This window comes from Cnephaeus nilssonii (genome assembly GCF_951640355.1).
Source record: "Cnephaeus nilssonii genome assembly, chromosome: 1".
Lineage (NCBI taxonomy): Eukaryota > Metazoa > Chordata > Mammalia > Chiroptera > Vespertilionidae > Cnephaeus > Cnephaeus nilssonii.
This window is the reverse complement of record NC_137072.1, coordinates 45710529-45733450: the sequence shown is the minus strand read 5'-3', so window position 1 is coordinate 45733450 and position 22922 is coordinate 45710529. Positions and strand designations below refer to the sequence as shown.

Sequence of the window (22922 nt, the reverse complement as noted above, 5' to 3'; positions counted from 1 at the left end):
ACTGACATATCTCAGGCAGGGGAAGGGTGGATAATAGAGGGGACGGGAAGAGATTAACCTAAGAACTCATATACATACAAGCATAACCAATGGACATCGACAATAGTGTAGTGAAGGCCTGGGGTGGGGCAGGGGCTGGGAGGAGAGGGAAAAGGGGGAAAACTTGGAGGACATCTGTTAAAATGTCAACAATAAAATGAAATCAAATAAAAAAAGTGGATTTTTATCAAGATCTAGATTAAGTGGAAATTGAGAGCTTTATTCTATTCATTATCCTCTTTTTTCTTTCAGTCTTTCTCTTTTCACTACTTTTCCTTGGCTTACAAAATATCCAATATTTTTCCATAGACAGTGGAAAATAAATTAAAACACTATAGCAAATAACAAAATTACTCTCCAAGGGGTGGGTTTCCCCCCAGCTACTAACCCTCTACCTTCTCATCTTTACTTTGTTCTTCCCATCCACTCCTGAATCACTGCAGCTTGGTTTGTGTCATGATATAGAATAAGGAGTGGACCACTGACAGGGGAAAGGAAGAAAGACATATGAAAGGCACTACAAGAAAACAGAAGATAAAGGGTAGGGTTGAGTAAATGATGCTTATGTGCTGAATATGGATGATTGGGGAAAAAGGAGATAGTAACAGTGACAGACAGTAGATAAGGGGAAGACAAGTTCAGATTTAGATATGTGAAATTGAGATTGCATAAGGTCTACCAAGTTGAAGTGTTGAGAATGCATTTAGAGACAGAAACTGGTGTTTGGGGGAAGTCATGGCTGGAGGATCATATTTTTGGAATTATAAGCATAGAAATCGAAGTTTAAGTTGTGAGAAAGAGTAAACAATTTGAAGAAAATGAAAAAAAAGGCAGAAAGAAATCCTAAATTTAGCAGGTACATCTATAAAGTCTGCCGAGAAAAGTCTTAAATTATGCAAACTATTAACAGGAGTTGGAAACACATAAAGTTGAGATTTTTTAATGAAATATCTATCAATTTTTATTTTTCCACATGTCTATAATATATAGACTCTTCTTTCTTAGTGCTAGATACTTCAAGCTCACGTCTGAGAGACAAGCTTTTGTGAATGGCACAGACATTAACTATCATCTCAAAGGAATTTTAACAATGAAAAACTACCTTCAGAAACTATCAATCTACAAGGATCTATTTATCCATATACTTAAAACAATAAATTGTTTCAGTGGCAAGTTGGTGTTTTTATTTCTCCCTCTTGGTTTTAGAGAAAATAAGGGGAGCCTGCTATTTCTATTATAGAAATATAGCATCTGAAATGGAGTTTGAAATAAAACCGTCATGCTCTGGAAGCTGCATAATGTAGTTCTCACACTAGAGAGATATTTCTCTCCTTCAAATAAAAGAGAGATCATGTACATGAATATGAAACCCAAAGAACAGTGGACATAAAAGTTTTTTTCAGTGATTATGAATTTTATGTTAAAATTTTCACAGATGTGCCCCTGAAAAATTATGTGTAAGCTAAATTTCTGTAAGGAGAGTAATTTCCCCTTTGATATATAATAATATTTTAGAGATATTTCATCTCTCTAGCTCTCAATTATCTCATGTATAAAAGGAAGGGACAAGGGTAGGTATCTTATATATACTTTAGCTATAGAATTCTATGACTTTATTTCTGATTGATTTTTCAACTAGCAACAGGTGCAAAAATTCCTGCTTACCTCCTGGGACAAAAGTTAGAAACCTGTACATAATACTTAACATCACCAGAGGAGTTTCTATTAAAGGGATTCAGGAATAATTCAAATTGCGAAGCTTAGCAAAGTGTTGTTCAAAAAGTATAACATGCTTATATAATCTTAGATTAATAAGAACTTACGCATTTCAAGACAAGTACCTGGGAAATATTTCATAGTTTAAATTGGTTGAAGTGAGGGCAAAAAGAGATGGAGGTTACAGTAAGTGAACACTCTCGCATAAGTGATTTCTGGGGCAAAAAGGGGGTCAATGTGGCAATGTATGTCAGGAGTGGTGGTGAATGCTACTGTGTATGTTTCTGTAAGTTTCTGGAAATAATTTTCAAAATAAGACCAGAACCTGATAAACTTTCTAGGCTGAGATAAACAAGATTAAAAGGCTAAACATGACAGCAACTCCACTCAGCTGAACTAAAAGTGGAATTTGTGATACTTCCTTCAGGAATGTGAGAGAACTGCGATTCCACATAGAACGTTATGATTAGCTTTCAAAGGCAACAGAGATTCCGGGTACAGCCAGCTGGTGGCTTAGAGGTCACAGTATTTTAGTTAGTCTCATCCCAAACTCTAACTTTCCAAGGTAGAGTCTTTACTTGAATTGGGGTGTTTACTTGATCACCCTTCTCTCTCACTCCTACCCGTTTCCTAGTAGTGATACTAATAAATACTACCATTTTTGCTCAGGTTTTCCTTGTTACTTGGGAAATTGTCCCATCACTTCCCTCACTATATATCCAAAGAATGTCAAATAAATGACCGAATATTGTCTGGCTGGAGGCTTCAGTGAATCCCTGTGGAAGGATGTGTGGAGATCTCCCTCTCCCACAAACACAATGCTCTTCAAGTCTAGTTAATTTTTTTCTAACTCCTTCCCAAATTCACAGGATTGCCCATTTTATGAACTCTCATGATATTTCCACCCAATGGCAAGCAAAAACCTTAAATGTAACTGTGGCTTAAACTAAAAGTTTGGCAGTTTCTGGGGGGACTGATGCCCTCTGCACAGAGCCTACATTTAGAGCTGGTTCCCAAAGCTGAAACAAGACAGAATTCAGGAGTCAAAAGTTATGGCTTATCTTAAACTCCGACTGAATATTAGAACATATTGAAAAGACATTTAATAAAACTCAAGAAATCAGAATTCATAATTTTTTCATAACATGAGAAAATTTATCTCTTAAGACAAAAAACAGCAAAACATTACAAACAACCTAAGCATAATATAAAGATATCCACCATTACCACTGTTCTTTAGCACTATTATGAAGAACTGGGTGAAGCAATTAAATAATAGAAATATATAAAATTGGAAAAGAGAAAAACTTATCAGTAATTTGCAGATGATATATAACTAGAAACACTGAAAAACTTATAAACAATGAGAACAACAATGTGGCTGATAAATGACAATGATGATAATTAATGATAATGAAAACTTACAGTGTTTAGTATGTGCCAGCAGTGTTCTACATATATTAACTAATTTAATCCTCTATAATTCTATGAAATATTTAATATTTTATCTCTATTTTATGGACAACAAAGAAAACGATCACATAACCACACAGCTGGTGTGGCAGAGCTGAGATTAAAAAAAATCATGTCTGCATTCTTAATCACTACACCAAACTTCTTGTAAAATCAACAATCTTTCTGTCCATTAAAAAACTAGAAAATATAATAAAATAAAACATCTCAATAATAACAGCAACAGCAAGGCTCAAATATGAATAATACTAACAAGAAACATAAAAGAAAACTATAAAATAAACAATATGTTTATTTTCCCTACTTATACATACATTTAATTCAATCACAATACATATACCAAAATGATTTTTCCACAGGGGAGTGAGAAAAGACATTCTATAATTCATGTAAAAACATAGTGCCAAATGTATAATATTATTTTAATAACCTCTTGGTACTAGAAAGGAAATAAAATAAAACAAATATAAATGAATAAAGAATTCAGAAATGAATATAAATACATGTGGGAATCTAATTTATCATAAGGGATATTTGGATTTAATGGGAACCATTTAGTTTATTAGAGAAAACAAACATTATATTAATCTTAAACTAATTCAAATATATATTTGATAAGTATAAAGTTTAAAATCTATCAATTAAGTCAATTCTGTAGGACTCATCTGACTACTGTTTGCTCAGTGTTTACTTAATTTACTGAACAATAAACTATAATTCATACTGATGTATTTTGGAATAATTCCAGTTTAGCAATTTTTTTAAAAATTAGTAATAACTTTTTTTTTTTAGCAAGGTTTTTTTGACTTTGGGGGAAAGGAAGAAAGAAATAACCTTTAGCAATGATTCTGTGGAAGATGTGAGAATGTTGCAGATAAAAGCTGTCTTTTCTTTTTTCACTACATACCTTTGTTTGTTAAATCCTGTGTTAGCACCTGTAGAAATCGGGTTAACAAAATGAATTTTTAGTAGCAGGTTTATTTCTCATATAACATGGCTTGTTTATTTAGTTTGCATATGTTATAGGATATCCTGGGAGAAGAGCTGGAATAAACAGGACATTTATACCCTGGGGTTGTAAAAGTCATTGCAATGACTCCTGTATATAATAGCTATGTCTGTTGTTGCTAGCCTTTCTGCAGAATTGTGCCAGAATCCATTTTTTTCTAAATGCCATGGAATGTCATTGATATAGGAAAGGACACCCTTGTACTTTGAGGTTGCATAAGGAAGATCACAGTGCAAGACCCAGATATACATTAGAAATTGGAATTATCCTATCTGTGCCCATGGCTCTTCATGAAGAAAATGTATTTTATAAACGCACTGTGGAAAAACATTGCTACAGAAGCTATCTCAAATCAATAATGAATTAAATCAGCTGCAAAGGAATAAAAAAACCTGTCATAACATAACCTTCCTAGCAACTGCTATGTGGACATGCTAATGCTGATTCAAAGCATCCTCTAATGTCTGTTGAAGTGTGAGCTGTCCCCTCAGATCAGTTCAGCTACTAGCTTGGGCCAATCCTAAACAGGATATATTCTACCAAATACAACAATTGTTATTTTCACCAAAGATGACAATATTTATTTTCTTTTGTGTTTCCCATCAAGAACTTCACCCCCAACATCCTTCTACCAAAAACATCTAAACATCTCTCTTTTCTTTCCAGGACACACCCCCCAAAAAAAATCATCAATATAACAACACTCTAGACATCTTTTAGTGCTCATTCAGTCACAATTCAATTTTTTTCTGGCTCTGGGAATTTTTTTCTGCTCGTTTCACTTGCTATTTACAGGGCACTGCTCCATTCAGAACAGACGTGTGCACAACTGAAATGTCCACATTCAGAAAAGTGGCATTTAGTAATTTGATGAGTTAGGATGAGAAGACCCAGAGATTTCTATAACTCAGAGGAAGAAACATTTTTAATATGCAACTACGAAATTTGATTTCCCAGGATAACTATACAAAAAAAAGGATAATAGTAATGTTAAAAACATAGTGACATGTATTTAACATATAAATGTTTCAAGCTTCGTACTGCTGCAGCTAAACAATTAGATCTTTAAATGTGAAAAGTATGAAGGGTCACTAGGAAAAGTAAGGATAAAAATGCATCACTGATTTACAGTTTCTTTACCTAGAAGTAAAGAATGACCCTTGAGTTATTTCGGTAATTGTATTTATTTTTAACTGTTTCATTCTATGAAGGATTTGAGGTTTTAGTCTAGTTTATCCTTTCAAACAACCTAAAACATGTTTTTACCTCTTCCTGATATAATATTTCCACCTGCCAAATAGTTTTCTGGTATGTTGAATTTCATTACACCCCAAATTTGGAACTTATATACTGTGGAAAAGGCAGTTTATATAAAATGGTAACAACTTTGCTAACTCTGCACTTGGCAGCCTCTGTTTTAAATGACATTTAAACAGAATGAACATCATGGTGATCATGGGGACAAGGCTGGGCATTGCTGATTTTCTTCCCATTCATCTGAAATGAAGATCTGTTCCCAACCACCTTTCTTCAAGTACCCTCAATTTGCAATTCACTGCAGTCCACACTACTATGAAATGAAGACCTTTCTGTAACTGTAAAGGCCTTAACAAATTAAATTACCAAGTGCTTGAGTAGGTGCTTAATAAATGTTTGCTGAATGGATAAAACTTAGTAAAAATTCTTTTAAAATGATGAGGAAAAAAGAAAAAGGAAAATTAAAGACTTAAGAAAATCATTATCCTTCTGATTTTCCTTAATCCCTACCAATATTTCTCTCGCTTCTTCACATTTCTTCTCTGGAGGCAAAATTGCTCATATTATTAAGTTTTTAGGAGGGAGAACAGTTTGTCACTTTCAATTACTGATGCCTTCCATGTTATATGCCAACTGTGTTTATACTCATATATTAATACCCTGCACTTATTACTAAGATCACTATATTCATTCTGACTTGGTATAATAGGGCTACCTTTTACTGATTTCAAGAAGAGAAGTCATAAAGTGTAGTGTAGTAGGAAACAAGTTTTTTGAGTCCTGGATGAATTTCTCATTCTAATTTCTTTCTACATAAATAGCTTTTGAAATACAATGTTGTAGGTCATTTCCTCTGATTGCAGAACAAGAAGGGGTGGGGAAGCCAGGAAGAGAGAGATTTAGAAGAGGGCTTGTCCTTGGCAGTAAAAACAAAAAGAGAGGTTCAGAGAGTGAGCAGGCTACCATTGCAGAGTTGTGAAACAGGTGGTGGTTTTGGTTCAAGAAAGGAGAGTTAACTTGCCAAAAAATGTTAGATATAAATAACTATAAAACAAGTAGATTAGTATAAAATATGCAAAGAACAAATACAAAAATAACTATTAACCATAAATATGAATATCTTCTCATTGAGTCTCCTCCTATGAATAAACATTTCTGTTTAGCTGTAAAGTCATGAGAAAATTGTGTGCACATATGTGATGAATTGTGCCAGGACCTTAGTAAAAACAGAGAATCCATGAGTCAACCCTCAGAGATTGATTTAGTAGATATGGGATGTTTGTGGAGACTCAAATATGCATTTTAACAGGTATTAGAGAACATTTTGGAGACCATCTTTCAGATACATTGTCTTATGGAAACAGAGCTAGAAGAGGCCAAGGAGGATTCTCACCTCCAGCCATCAGAGAATGTGTGGCTCTGCCAACACCTTGATTTTGAACTTTTAGCCTCTACAAGTATGAGGCAATGAAACTACTGTGGTTTTAAGCAGAAAAATAAAAAAGGTTAAATGTTATGCTAGTTGAAGCCTGAAGAATGGATCAGGGAGGAACAAGAATGGATGCAGGAAACTGTTGTAGGAAAGACAGCAGGTAAGAGATGATAGTGAACTTGACTAAAATGATGGCATCAGAGTTATCGGGAAATAGAGATTTATGAAAAGGGCTTTCTGATTGATTGAATATGGAAGGAGAAGCAGGAGTCAAGGATGAATTTAGAGACTGACCTGAGTAAGTTGGGAAATGATAACGGTGATTATTCATATAGGGAATTCTGAAGGAACAATGGCTTTAAGGGGAAAAGAAAATAAATTCCGTTTGGACGTGTTAATTAGAGCATGCTGGTGTTGAGTAGGCATTGGCTATATGGGTCTCCTAGAGCTAACAGGAGAAGCTAGAGCTGGAGCTAATAACAGGCTCAGGGCAAATGTAAGATGCAAGTCTATAGGACTGTCTAATATCTGTCTTGTGGGAGAACAGGAGGCCTGCACAGAACCCTGAGGATTACTACATATAATGATATGGAAACAGATGAAGACAGTGAAAGATATTGAGTGGAGGTAACAGAGAGGAAAGAGGAAAACAAGATCAGGGTATACTAAAATTCTAGGAAAAGTCATGTTTGTAAAAGAAACAGTTAACTGTTTTGAAGGTTCCTAAGAGATCAAGTGGGAGAACACAGTTGAAAAGAATAATTTGTGACTTTCCTCAGGGGAATGGAGAAGATAGAATGTAAAGTGAAGTGGCATAAAAAGAAGGTATTTTTGCTCTGGTCGGTGTGGCTCGGTGATTAGAGTGTCAGTCCATGCACGGAAAGGTCACGAGTTCAATTCCTGGTCAAGCTACATACCTGAGTTGTAGGTTTGGTTCTGGTCCCAGTTGGGATATGTGCAGGAGACAACCAATCTCTCTCCCTTTCTCTCTCCCCATCCGTCCCTTCCTCCTTCCCTCCCCTTTTCTCTTCCACTCTCTCCCAAAAAGACAAAAATCAATGGAAAAATCCTCTGGTGAGGATTAATAACAACAACAAAATAAGGTATTTTTGTTTGTTTTTCTTGCTTGTTCATTTGTTGATTTCAGTTTTATATGTTTCTTAACCTTTTCACTTAGTATATAATCTTATTAACAAACATCACCCCAATAAATGAATAAAAAGAAAAAGCCAAAGCTGCAACCATGTTAATGGATAATGTTGAAGAAAAAATACTTTTTCAATAAGGTTTTTCCTAAGATAAAAAAAAAAGAATAAGTTGTGCTAGAGGGTAAGATACATATATTCTGTATGTGTGTATGTATACACATAATAGAATAATTTAGTCATGCAAATATAAGCCTATTGTAGAATGGTGATATTCTCTATCTTTAGATTTACATGTAATTGAGATAATAATGTGATATTCTTGCAATCATTTACTCCTTCTTTAGGGATGTGAGGATATTTAGCACCAACAATTTGTCTGGAAATTTTAATGCCGCTCTCAGGATGAATAGTTAACAATAATAATTGGATAGTTTCATAATCTCATTAGCATGAAAAATGGATGAAAATATGACAGGCTATTATAAATAATACACAAAAGATAAATTATATGTAAATAAAACAATTGGCTAAATTATTAAGCACTAAAAAATAACAAGTATCATAAATTCTAAAAATAATAAGCCTATTTCTATTAAACTTCATTTTCCTCAATATGATATTAATAGATATAGCTTTTCCACATAATTTTAAGCCAGCCAGTCCTTGATCCTGACAGACTACTCAACATCAGCTATTTGATTCCTTAACTTGAGAAAAAAGTTATCACTAGCTCTATCCAAGTTGGAGGAGTTCCCTTATTGACTAACAGAAATAAAGCCCTGACTTAGCTTAGAGACAGGTCAAAGATATTCTCCTCTGAGTATCAGCTCTGCTTAGAAATTATTGTTTATAGCAATATTCTCTTTTTAACATTAGAGGGACTTCAGAAATCTTGATGGTACGCTGTCCTCTCAACTAGCCAAGGCATTTCTTGCCAAAGACTCAGCTTCCACTAACACCATTCTTCTCAGTATATGGGCTAATAATTAATTAAAATGCAGAACAATAAAATCAAATTAAATTCACAGAGTTTAAGAATATGCCTCCCTGGCTTTGCCATTTCTTTTGCTCATCTTTTCTCCTTTCTTCCTTCAGCCATTTACATAGCCTTATTTTATATATGGAGTCATATATTTTTCCCCATGATATTTACAATAAAGCAGAATATATTGACGAAAGCACTGAACACAAATAAAATGTAATAAAATTAAATACAACTTGTATATACAATATGGTGATATCAATAATAAGAAGAAAGGATCTCTGGTAGGCTTAGACTATAAAACTCAAGAAAGGTATATTCAAAGTAAAAGATGATTACATGCATGATTAGAGTAACTACATTAAGTTATTTAAAATATAACTTCAGGCCTGTATATTTAAGAACTCCTTTATTTTACAGTGAATAATTACAACTGCCCAGCTTCTTTCAACTCTTTAAATACTTAATATTCAAAGTGACAAGCTGAGCGTTATCATAAAATCTTGGCCCCTGCATACTTAATATACCAGAACATTAACTGAACTCCATAGTTTTGTAAGTTCCCTCATTAGCAGAGGAAATGTGAACGATTCCAGTGAATGGGCTCTTTACCAAAGCACAGTATACACAGGAAAGAGCAAATAAAACAAAATTAGATAAATATGCATCATTATTTTTATTTTCTATGAATCTTTTATTGGGGTGGTGTTAACATGTCTCATGGTGATTAAAAACAAATTATTTTCTCTACATCATCACTAACACTAGTACACTACTGGTGGAAATGCAGACTGGTACAGCCACTATGGAAAACAGTATGGAGTTTCCTCAAAAAATTATATATGAAACTGCCATTTGACCCACTGATCCCACTTCTAGAAATGTGTCCTAAGAAACCCAAAACACCAATCAGAAAGAATGTATGCACCCCTATGTTCATAGCAGCACAATTTACAATAGCTAAGATCTGGAAAAAGCTCAAGTGCCCATCAGTAGATGAATGGATAAAAAAGCTATGGTACATTTATACCATGGAATACTATGTAGCAGTAAAAAAGAAGGATCTCTTACCCTTTGAGGGACCTGGAGGATATTATGCTAAGTGAAATAAGCCAGTCAGAGAAAGATACGTATCACATGATCTCACTTATATGTGGAATCTAATGAACAAAATAAAATGATGAACAAAATAGATTCAAAAACATAAAAGCATGGACTGACGAATCTTGGAGGGAAGGCGGGGTTGGAGTTGGGGGGAAGAGATTAACAAGGGAACTTACATGCATATATGCATAGCCCATGGAGACAGACAATAGTGTGAAGGCCTGGGGTTGGGGTGCAGGGTGAAGGGGGTCAATGGGAAAAAAAGGGGGACATCTATAATACTTTCACAACAGTAAAGAGAAATTAAAAAATTACTGATCTCCTATCTATCTTCCAAAAGCTAGTTGAAATATATAACTTGCTAAAGACAATAAATATCTAGTATGTATAAGGCATTATAAAAGTGATGAGAAATACCTATATTAGCTGTATCTCATAGGTTCTGATGTATAGGGTTCTCATATTATTTTCTAGATATTATAGAAATTTCATTTGGAATTTTCAAATGAGAATATCCTCCTTTTCTGAAGAGTTAAAAAAGAGGAGATGGTATATATTCTACTTTATTTTATTTTGGGGTTTGTTTATTTTTAATTTCTAGGTGATAAGAAATATTTTTATTTTTACTATTTCCAATTTGACTAAATAATGATCTGAGAAATATTGTCTGTGTTATTTCCACTTCTTAATATTATTTTTGTGAAGCTCCATGATCACTTGAAAATTACTTCTGAATACAAATTATAACAATATCTTAAACATAACCTCTGTCCAATAATTATTATATAAATAGAACAACAGTAATATCTTTTCACCACATGTAGGTGGTAGTATTATGAGGACTTAAGAACTGAAGGACTGCATTGATTCTGTAATAACTGCTAAATGATTCTAAGAATGTTTAGAATCTCAAAATAAAAATGGAAGACTATAGCAAAAGTACAATGCAGTAGCTTTCATTGTTATAATATTATGTACTCTCAAAAATAATCGCAATCTGACAAGTCTATGTAACCAAACAGAAAACAGCAAATTCAATAACACAAATGACCTCTGGAAAACACAGTCACCCACATGCACAACAATTCCATTGGGTTTAAAGACCTAATGTCTCTGACATACTTTTTCTTTAGTATGTCTATAAACTTGAAATTGAAAATTACACATGTAATTCTATTGCTATTAAAGCTTGTGTTGAGATGGAACCAGAAGCAGTTAATTCATCAACAATTTAGTGATGTTGATAAGGCACTGCCAGGCATCTCACTTGAAGAATTCTAAAAATTTCTCTCCTTTCCCCAAATCTAATGGTCACAGAATTGTTATAATGTCCACTCCCCTTCCAATAATTCCACTTAATGTTTAAATATGTATCTGAACAGACAGGCATATATATGTTTAAAAGAACACAGCAGAGCTTTGGTAAATAATCTTAGAATTAGAAAAAAACTCACTTTGGTGCACATCTTAATGTATGGACATCTATAATAATAAAAGCATAATATGCTAATTAGACCGGACAGCCGAATGACCTACTGGACGTCCTTCTGGACAAAGCTGTAGCAGCAGGGGCTGAGGTAGAGGCAGTTAGGGGTGATCAGGCAGGTAAGTGAGCAGTTAGGGGCGATCAGGCAGGCAGGTGAGTAGTTAGGGGTGATCAGGCAGGCAGGCTAGTGGTTAGGGGTGATCAGGCAGGCAGGCAGGCAGGCAGGCAGGCAGGCAGGAGAGTGGTTAGGAACCAGCGGTCCCAGATTGAGAGAGGGATGTCTCACTGCCGGTTTAGGCCCTATCCTGCAGGGATCCCTGTGAGATTGGGCCTAAACTGGCAGTCGGACATCCCCTGAGGGGTCCCGGATTGCGAGAGGGTGCAGGCTGCGCTGAGTTCCTCCCCCCTCCCCGTGCACGAATTTCATGCACCGGGTCTCTAATACTGAAAATAAAGGCCAAAGAACAACTAAAGGATGAAGTTTGCTCTTTTAAAATGTAGATTGGTAAAAGGACAGGAAGAAGATGTTGGTCAAAGATATTAACAATTACAGATTATCTAAATACCCTAGGGAGACTTTGGTGGTGAGAGACAGAGGTTCTGTTACAAATTGACAATCACTATACATCCTTTGTACCTTTACCAGCAGAGAATATAATTTAAGTTAACTCTCATAGCTTGTATCACAAAATTTTTCCCCAGATTAGGAAATTATCAATCTAATGCTGGGTATGCATCTCCCCCACATTAAATGTGCCCTTGAGTGTGATTTTTCCATTCCTCTCCCCATCCCAATTCCCTTATAGTCTAAGCTAATTTTCAACATAACAAATGTCACCGATCCATCTAATTCTCAACGTAGTGCTTTATTTACTTAACTAGGAATTCTTTGCCCCATTCAACCAGCAACAGTTCATTAGTGAAGATGGTTGCCACCTCTACAGAGAACAAAACAAAAAGTGAAGTACCAAAGTCAACCTAAGTTATTGGTTAACTAATTTACTGATTGCCAGTTTATCCTGCAATCAACTATTATGTTTAAGACTATAGAAACCTCTCCTTATCGCTGGCAAATTTTGCCCACTATAATTTTAAGAGGTGATACTGTTAGACCCCCAGAGCAAGGATGATGGGGCAGGTATAGAAACTCATCAGGGTAGAAAGTTCTGGATGCCTAGCAAGGGGCAAAAGTGGGAAAACAAGAACCTCACCCGCAGACTAACCTATCCTCCCCCAGCATATCGCTGGTCATGCAGTTTAGATCCCAGATCTTTCATATAGCTGGTCAGGCGGTTTAGACGCCTGACCTTTTCCTCCCTAATGATAACATTTAAGCCTCAATTATATTTCAACTCCAGGGCCAGAAAAGCAGCAAAACCAGAGAAGTGGCGACATGGCTGCCTCAGGACCAGCTGCATTGACTAATGACCTCCTGCCCTGGTACCAACCAATCAGTGGACACCAGGACCCTGAAAGAGCACATCTGGAAAGCTAATGAATATTCTATTAAGACACTCCCCTGAGACCTCCCCTAAGATTTCCAGGACAAAGGACCCAGTGCTCGCTCTCCCTCCAAGGAGCATGCCCGTGCCATTCCCCCACAAGCACGTATCCCCTAACCTCAAGAGACCCCACACGATTTGCTACCAGGGGAGCAATGGGCAGTGGCAGCTCATCCCTGGCTAAATCCTGAACCTGTCTCCAAGCCCCCCCTTTTTCTGTGTAGTCCTTCCCTTTGGATATCCCCATCTCCCATACTCTTTTTCTTAAATAAATTTAATTTTCTTTAATCACCATCTAAGATGGCTATTTAGCCTGCCCACACACCACCAACTTTAACCTTTCCCTTGATATTTTTGTGAGTGATCAAAAAAGCAACTGCCTTCTATTGCTGTCCATAAAGAAAATCCTCTGCTTCTGTTGAAGATTTGAGAGGAGGCAAACATTCTATGTCAAAGATGTTTAAAATTATAAATTTCCAAATTATTTCCTGAATTCTCTTTCATATGTTATAAATTCAGCAGTACTTTGAATATATCCTATATAATAAAAGCCTAATATGCTAAGCGTCCTGTCCACCAGTCAGCCATTCAACAAATCAAAGCCTAATATGCTAATGATATACTAAGACTGCTCAACGGTCCGCTATGATGTGCACTGACCACCAGGGGGCAGACTGTTTGACCAGTAGGTTAGCTTGCTGCTGGGGTCTGGCTGATCGGGACTGAACAAGATGGGCCGAACATGCCCTCGAGCCCTCCCGCGGTCCCTCCCCAGCCGGCCAACCTCCTGTGTCCCTTCTAGCCCCAATCGTGCACCAATGGGGTCCCTCGGCTTGGCCTGCATCCTCTCGCAATCTGGGACCTCTTGGGGGATGTCAGAGAGCTGGTTTGAGCCCGATTCTGCAGGCCAGGCTAAAGGACCCCACTGGTGCACGACTTTGTACACCGGGCCTCTAGTAGTAAAATAAAATAAATAAAAAATGCCCTTGAGAAATGGAATCAGCTGCTGTTTGTTTCTTCTTGAATCAAGTATTCAACAATGCTTTCTTTTCTTCCACTATTAAAAAAGTAAATTCTCTAAAGACTATCCATATTTTATTAGTAGACCTGTACACAGAGTATATGAAATATATTCTAACGTCAAATAGAAATTATTTTTAGATTATATTTCAGATTGTTTATTTGCCTAATACCTTTTTCCATTATTATTCATATAACTCAATGTTGGTATTATATATGCATAATCCTTTGTATGTTTATGTTGTCATTTAAAATGTGAAAAATATATTATACAAAAATTAATTTTTGTTATTTGGTATTAAGTTTATAGTTTAAAAACATTTTAAATACAAAATTATATAACAGTATGTTGCCATGTGGCCCACTCAGCTGATTGTTATAGGAGTCTAAATTATAAAAATAACTTTTGATAGGGTGCTTAGAATTCTTAATAAATTCCTTAAAATGTAAATCTAGAAATTTTTTTGCCTTTCTTATCTAAAGTTGGACTACAAGAGAAAAAATTCATATTTTAATCAAGTAAATAAAGTTCTTTTTATATCTTACCACTAAATTCTACTACCCCTTATTTTCTTATGCTGGCTTTTTTTTTTTCGGCTTACTTTTGGTCTGATGGTGGGTATTAAAATACATTATACATATTATGGCATAAAAAAAATTTAAAAGATACTGCTTTCTATCAAACTTCTTTGTTTTACTTACCTTTTATAGGTCTGACCTATTCTATATTTAGCTACAAGGATTTCCAGTCTTCATCTTTTACTAAAATTATATCAACTCTATTGCTGTAAAGTTCCAGATTGCTTATGGAGAGATCATTAGATACTGATATTACAATATAAACAATAAAGGAAATAGATGCAAAGCTAAACTTTTTGTTCTTGAATCATCTATTGCTCTGAATAACTTTGGGAGATGGTGTTTAGCTCTCCTTCAGATTTGCATTCTAATCTCTACATAATCTATAAGTAAAACATAACTGTTTCCCCTTCTACCTTATTGTAAAAACATTTCAACTTATTTAATAGCAGGAATGTAGGTGATTGCATGAGTATAGCAAGCATATATGCATTAGGAAAATAGAAGAAAATAACAAAAAAAATGCTTGAAAATCTATGACTGCAGTGATGTATATTAATGTTTACATTTCAATAAATACCAGGGAGTAACACAGCATGTACACTACTGATAAAATGTCAACTTAAAATTTAACTTGCATTAAGTAGTCTTCTGAATTTCCTCAACTCTAAAATGGGGGCAAAAATACTTTCTTCAAAGATAAAATAATGTAACTGAGTACCTGAAAATTATGATGCACTGTGGTGTTATTTTTAAACTATTCAAACTATAAAAGGCAGTGGTGTTACTATATATATGAAACTGTAGACTGGCATTTATATTAGACTTTTAGAAGCAATTCTAACCTAAAGTATACATATGTACTTTAAACTTTTTATCTATAGTAAATTCATAGTTAATCCACATTTAAAGTACAGCTGTAAACTGAGGATAACTCAATGACTGTTTTGCTTACTTTATGACAGTATCTGCAAGCAGTTAGCATTATATAAATAAAATAAAATTTACTTTATTTAATAACATTCCAGGCTAGTGTTCATAATCAAGAACAGAATAGTTCTTGTTTATTCATAGTGTACATATAACTTATACCAGTCCTCAATAAATTAATAGGGTGACTATAATTTAACAAAGAAACATGAAATAGTTCCAGTGTTGACCACATTTTTCCAAAATATATTCAGTTTAATAAATCCATTTCATTCTATTTATCAGTTATATTATGTTATATATATTTCAATTAATAAGCAGTGGTAGGATTGTTAAGCAGAGTCTTAGCTACTTAAGGAAAAGTCGATTGGATACACATTGGCACTAGATAAAATAATTCTTTTGGCAATTCTATAGTTGCTTAAAGATCAAAATAGTGTTAAAACTAAGACACAAAGGTCAAAGTGAAATCTTACACTAAAATTACTGAGGCAAAACTGCCAGAAAGATTACTTGTTGGAGAGCCAGCCTCTCTCCCTTGTTCCCCTTACTGTTTATGGTGACTTCTAAATGTGCAGTGATAGTAATAAAGCTAGCATAGCTGAGGGGAATAGAAGAATACCAGAAAATCTCTTCTTTTGTACAAATTCTTTTTTTATTTTTATTTTTATATATTTTATTGATTTTTCACAGAGAGGAAGAGAAAGGGATAGAGAGTCAGAAACATCGATGAGAGGGAAACATCGATCAGCTGCCTCCTGCACACCCCCCACTGGGGATGTGCCCGCAACCAAGGTACATGCCCTTGACCGGAATCGAACCTGGGACCCTTGAGTCCGCAGGCTGACGCTCTATCCACTGAGCCAAACCGGTTTCGGCTGTACAAATTCTTTAGATACAAAAGACTGTCATAAAATTCCTGGGTAGTTTTCAAAGTTGAAACACTTAACCTTCAGTTACTAAAAAAGGAATGATGATTATTACCAGTGCTTTACATATATCATTCTTAAAACAACCCTGCAAGGTAGGAATTATAATAATTATGCTCACTTTTACACATAGGAAAATAGAGAGGTCATATAAATGATTCAAGAGTATAAAACCAAAACGGAGTAGGGTTGAAATTGGAAACCAAGTCCACCTAGTTCAAAGTTCATACTTTTTCTACTACAATGGTCTGCTTCAGGGAATAAATATGATAGATGCATGAATAATTAAAGTTAACTGAAGTTTTCTTCTCATAGAAGTTTTCAAACTTCCGTTATATTAGCTACAGATTGCAGTTTATGTTTCACTTTACAAAAGCTATTTTTTTAGCTGGTATAGAACCTAACATAGACTATATAATATATAAACCTAAATTGTGATTAACCTAAATATAATGAATATGCTTTTATAGGGCATGCATGAATTAATTTTTTTTTGTATCTACTTTCTATCATACCAAGAAGACTTCAAATAAACAAAATTAGGAGGTAAAAGGGGTACAAAATTTCAGATAAAATGTAAAAAAAAAACAACTATTATGTATAAAGAATTATAAGACTATAAGAATTAGAAGAATAAATACTTTAAAATAGGATTTTGATAAAGTAAGCATGGTAGTTAAATGGATATTAAAAAACCTCATAAATATAAAAATTGACTCAAGAATAATCAAATATCTCTCTGATTAAAAGACATTGGGGTCAGATAGTTTTATAGGTAAGTTTTTTACTCTATAAGAAACAGATAATTCCTTTTAAAATTGATTACACAGCAGAAAAAAGAATATAATTTTATGATCAAAGACTGACAAGGACAGATGAAAAGAAAATTATAGGTTTATCTCATCTATCAACATAGATGAAAAAATTCAATACTAGAAATACTAGCAAATCAAATACAGTCAGTTGTTTCTTTCTCTCTGTTTCTCACCCTCCCTTCCACTATCTCTAAAAACCAATGAAAAATATCCTCAACTGAGAATTCATAAATACAGTAATTTTTTTTAGTAAGTTGCTATTTCTTTTGTCAGTCAACAATCAGTAAGTGTACATTCTTATTATATTAACAACTCTCAGTCTTTATTTTTATAATTCTTTCTTTGCTTTTTGTAATCTTCCTAACCGTATAACCAAATAGATACAAAAATTTTCTGAAATAGTTGCATGAATAAAATCAAATATTAGAAAATAGCTATGTTAAAAGGACCTAAATTATATTATTAGGAGCAATAATGATACTGCAGTATATTAACTTTAACATACATCTTTTAGAATTCATAAATCTTCAAATACATACCAGATCTGTTTTTGGAGTATCTGGACACTCTGAGAAATAAGATGTTGAACTTCTGACTCCACTATTATCAGAAGTTGGCTTTGGAAGTTGAGCATGCTGTCTGTAAGTAGCACTTTTAGGAGTCCAACAAAACAGGTTGATTGATTCTCGAACACAACGTTCAATGTCAATTTCTAGATAGAAAATGAAAAAATATATATAAAATTTGGATTGCTATGTTTACTAAAAAAACACAACTTTTCCTAACTGCATATATTGACACATGGCTAGGATTATAACTAATTAGAAAAGATTTCAACAAAAAAATTATGTACGTATTAATTAGCATATTTTTAACTGAAATGTTAGGGGGTATTTTGTATTATAAAAATACATATTCATATATATTTGCATATGTCAATACATGCATATATATCTATGTGTGTTTCATTTGGTATTATCAACATATATACATACATTTACACATATAGGTATATTTCAGTATATAATTAATTCAGTACATAATTGATTAAACATTATGGATATAACATAGCTCCTACTTAAGAATCTGCCTCATTTATTCTGATTATAGTTTTACTTTTCCAAAGTAAAATAGAGGTTGAGGAATTTGGGAGTGGGCAGGCAAAAGATTCAGAAGCTGATTCATTATGACTTCTAGTAAAATGTACTAAGAGTTTCATTTCCAGTTATTAAAGAAGATATAAAATAATTAGGGAAAATTTATTAAAATCTCAATTCAGTACTTTTCCTTTCAAAAATAATTTATTGAGTTAAATGCCAAAAGGTTTAAATAAAGATTAAATGAACTTGATTAAAAGAAACATTTTCATAGAAGATTTCCTTTTCTTTTTCAGATTTGAAATATAAGCATATTTGAAAAAAGTAATACATATTTCAAACTTGTTACAATGTCAAATTTTGCTGGTATGTTATGATGGCACTGCAGCTCTTTGGGAGTTCACTATTCTGACGGAGAGTAAACCAGTCCTGTAGAGGAAGGGTAGAGATCACAGAGGGACAGTAGAAATTCAGCAAGTTGACTAGGATGAAGAAGTTTAGCATGGACTAGCTTTTCCCTTTCTGTATTCCTAACATCAGTAAATGGCAGATATTCTCAATTCCTCTGCGAAAGTCCAAATGTGTCAGTTCAGATAGGCAATGTAGAAAAATAGAGTATGTGTTTTAAATTACAAAGAGATAAATTCCCAATTTCTCTTTTTGAAATGAGAAACGCATACATACACTGAGTGGCCAGATTATTATGATCTCTGAATGCATAATAATCTGTCCACTCAGTGTATATCCTATATAATAAAAGGCTAATATGCAAATTTGGAGTTCCACCAGCAGGCAGGCTGGCCAACTGCCCATGTCCCCTCCCCCTGGCCAGGCTGGCTGGACCCCACCCATGCACGAATTCATGCACCGGGCCTCTAATATATACATATATATATATATATATATATATATATACATATATATATATATATATATATACACACACACACACACACACACACATACGTACACTGAGTGGCCAGATTATTATGCGTTCAGAGATCATAATCATCTGGCCACTCAGTATATATAAAGGGGAGAAGGAAACAGCCACCTAAATTCTGTGGATGGTACATGAGCCATGCATTTAGAGTTGTCTGCTTTTCGTAAGGTGGAAAATCCTTGGAGGAAAAGGGGGGAATTGCACACTTACTGAGCATCTGTTATGTGCCAGGCATTGTATTCTTTCTCTTAGCTCATTTAATTCTTACAATGATTCTGGTAGACAGGTATTGTAACCTTCTTAACTTCTGCTGAAGATGAAGAAACTAAGACATAAGCAAGCTAAGAGACTTATTATGTTAAGTGTGTTACTATAAGTAGAAAATGTCTGATGTTGTTAAAGGGTTATAGGACATATTTTATTTTCCAATTCACTTGGATTTTGAATTGGCCAGCAGGTCTACGAAGACCAGTTACTGAATTAAGCTTTCCTGCATATGCGATTAGTGATGTTTACCAATTTCAGAGTCAGTTATTTCCATGGTACAAAAAGAGGTCAGATTTCATCACTCCATATGCTATTCCTAACATAATATTTTTAAAACCCCACAGATAACATGTTTAGACATGGGTCTATTTATTTGAGCAATGGCTAATGCAGTTAAATGTATTTTTTTTTTTTAAAAAAAGGCTCTATAACATTATCCTCTTGATATTCTAGAGAAAGAACAGACATCAACTAGATGAAAAATCAAAGTTTGAAATAAGTTTCTCTATTCCATTTAAGCAGAGATATGTTCACTTCATTTTAGACAATTTCCAGTTAATATGGATAAGATAAAAATTTGCAGCTACAGAGAGAAAACTCTGTCATCTTAAAAAGTTAACCCATTTAACACTGTAATCTCCAAAGGGAAAGAATTTCAGAGGACAATGACAGGTTTTACATCTGCAGTGCTCTAATCAGTAGACACATCTGCCACTCAGTAAAAGCTCAAGTCAGTGGTTTAGATCAGAGGCTGTAGTTCCGTCCTTAAATCTCTGGCAAAGGAAAAGTCATTTGCACCTGCCTCCAAAACATCCTGTCAACACTGTAAAAAGTTTACAGTGAATCTTCACTATTTACTGGTGCCCACCCCAATTTCACCCTGATTATTAGTACTGTAGATATCCCATTCTCCATTTACTTAAACCAAAATATTATGCAATAGTACTTTGTAAACTGCACATTAAATATGCAATTATTCTTAAAAAGTAACCTCTCGTTTTAGGACACTGCTGTTTTCCATCTTGCATTATGATTTTGACAGAATGCATTGTGAATAAAGCATGTACACTGGATTACGGTTTCCCAGGTTTCATTCCAAGCTCCGTGAAGTACTTTGTGACTCTGACAGAAATAATGTCTCTAAATCTCAGTTTCTTTATTCTCATCCATTACTACCCTATCTCTCAGAAATACTGAACTATTTTCAGAGTGATAAAACACGTCATGTTTCACTTGGGTGAGAAAAGGTGAAAAAGACATCTCGCCTGGAGCCCTCTGCTCTCATTTTAATGGCTATGAACTGTTTCCTAGCACCAGTGAATAGCGTTGCTCCCTCTGTTTACAATTATCCAATTCCCTTTGGCTTTCCCCTATATTTGAACCCTAATATTGTTAAGATATTATCTACTTCTTCTGAATTCACTCCATCATTTTGGTGGAACATATTTTCCAGCAGCATTTAAGAAAAGGTGCGTAATATAGTTATTCTGCCCTTGACTAATAATTGGACTAGGCATAGTCTTCTAGGGTTGAATGTGAGTTATGAAGGGCAGTGCTTCATTGTCGTGTGAGAAGTCTGATACAATTATGATTTGAGGTTACTTTTACGTGATTTTCCTCCTTTCTGCATACTTTGAAGATCCCTGGTGTTCCGAAGTTTCATGATATACGTTAAGTGCATTCAACTTCATTGTGCTTGGCATTTGATGGTCCTTTTATAATTTTTCAGTTATAGAAAAAAATTCTTGTTTGATGTCTGTGATAATTCCTTTTTCACTGTTCCCTCATCTACTAGGAGAATCTTGACCATATTGAATTGATAATAATTTTGCCTTTTACTTTTCGTATGTATTTTTGTTCTATTTTTCTGAGAAATTTCCTAAACTTTATCGTCAGTCTTTTATTATAAAGGTCATTGAATTTCCAAATCATTATTAATTACCAATAAACATTTTATTTTCTTTGTTACTTAAAAGAATTCTGATTTTTCATGGTTGTAATGTCTTCTCATAATTGTGTTTCTGAGGATATTCCTTATTCAGTTTGTGCTGGTCAGTGTCATTTAGTGGAAGGCTTTCCTTATAATTTTGGTGATCTATGACACTACATATTTAAAAGAACAACACTAAAAATCATATTGGGAGTTTTGTGTATGTGGGCAGGGCTTGGTGACTGGTGAATTCACAATAGGGTAAATTGGGGACATAGTGATTTGTCAGAGGACTTTTAAGTAAGGTATTTCTCCTTCTAGGGACATCTCTCCAGAGAACAATTCTGTGTTCTGCCTAAACGAATCCTTGCCAGCATTCTAGGAATTGACCATGGATGGACCTGCAGGTTGAAACTATACATTCCTCACTCCTGCTCTATGCTATGCTCTTGACCCCTTGGTCTCAAGACTCTGTGATTCTATTACCCCAAAGAATACCTCACCAAATTTATTTTACCTTTGGTCATGTTTCTGCAAAATTTGCAAAAGTAAAGCTATCTAAACCATAATCAGTGAAGACTGCTGTCTTTATTTATACCAATTTCCCCTCCATTATGCTTCCTCTTATGTTGGGCAACATTATAGTGGCTGTGGATATAATTAAGAGTAAGCTAAGTTAGGGATATATTTAGTTTGGTTGCATGTGATATATTTCTATGATTTGTAATTACTTTGGGGTATTAAAAAAGACTTTCTCCTTGACCAAACCCTAGCCAGGCTTCTCTATGTCCTTTCTTGACTATGCCTCAACCTTGGCCTATAAAAGACTTGAACAAAACACTAACATAGTTTATAATAGTTCCAGGCCACATCCCTAGGATGACCTTTGCCCCCTCTTAAAGTGCCTGCCTGAGAAAAATCAAGGCTGCCAAAAGATTGTACTGCTTGTTCCAGCCAACACCTGAAGAGGGGGTCCCTGTCTCTTAGTCTCTGTGAGAAGATGGGGATCTGACTTCAAAAGTGCCAATTAGCAAACCCAGAGAGGCTTCCCATGAACCAATGTCCCCCTTCAAACTTTTGTAATTTTTTACTTCGCTGAATCTTCTGAGTTCTAGTCACTTGCCTCCCCACTCCTTCATTCTCCTTTAAAATGTCCAGTCACTTCTGTACAAATTGAAGTTGAGTTCAATTCAAGGTGAACACCTCCTTATTGTAACAGTATATTATTTACTAAAGCCTACCCTTACCATCTTAGTATCTTGCT

At 34.6% G+C, this 22922-nt stretch overlaps 1 protein-coding gene across 2 annotated transcripts in view; it reads right to left on the bottom strand.

Annotated features, from left to right (window-relative positions):
* The window catches only part of TBCK (TBC1 domain containing kinase), a 175708-nt gene that overhangs the window by 38228 nt on the left and 114558 nt on the right, over nt 1-22922 (bottom strand). For both annotated transcript variants that reach the window (XM_079766231.1, XM_079766230.1), the window contains exon 23: nt 17961-18133. In XM_079766231.1, coding sequence (XP_079622357.1) covers nt 17961-18133 — 173 coding nt within the window. The remainder of the gene's footprint in view (nt 1-17960; nt 18134-22922) is intronic.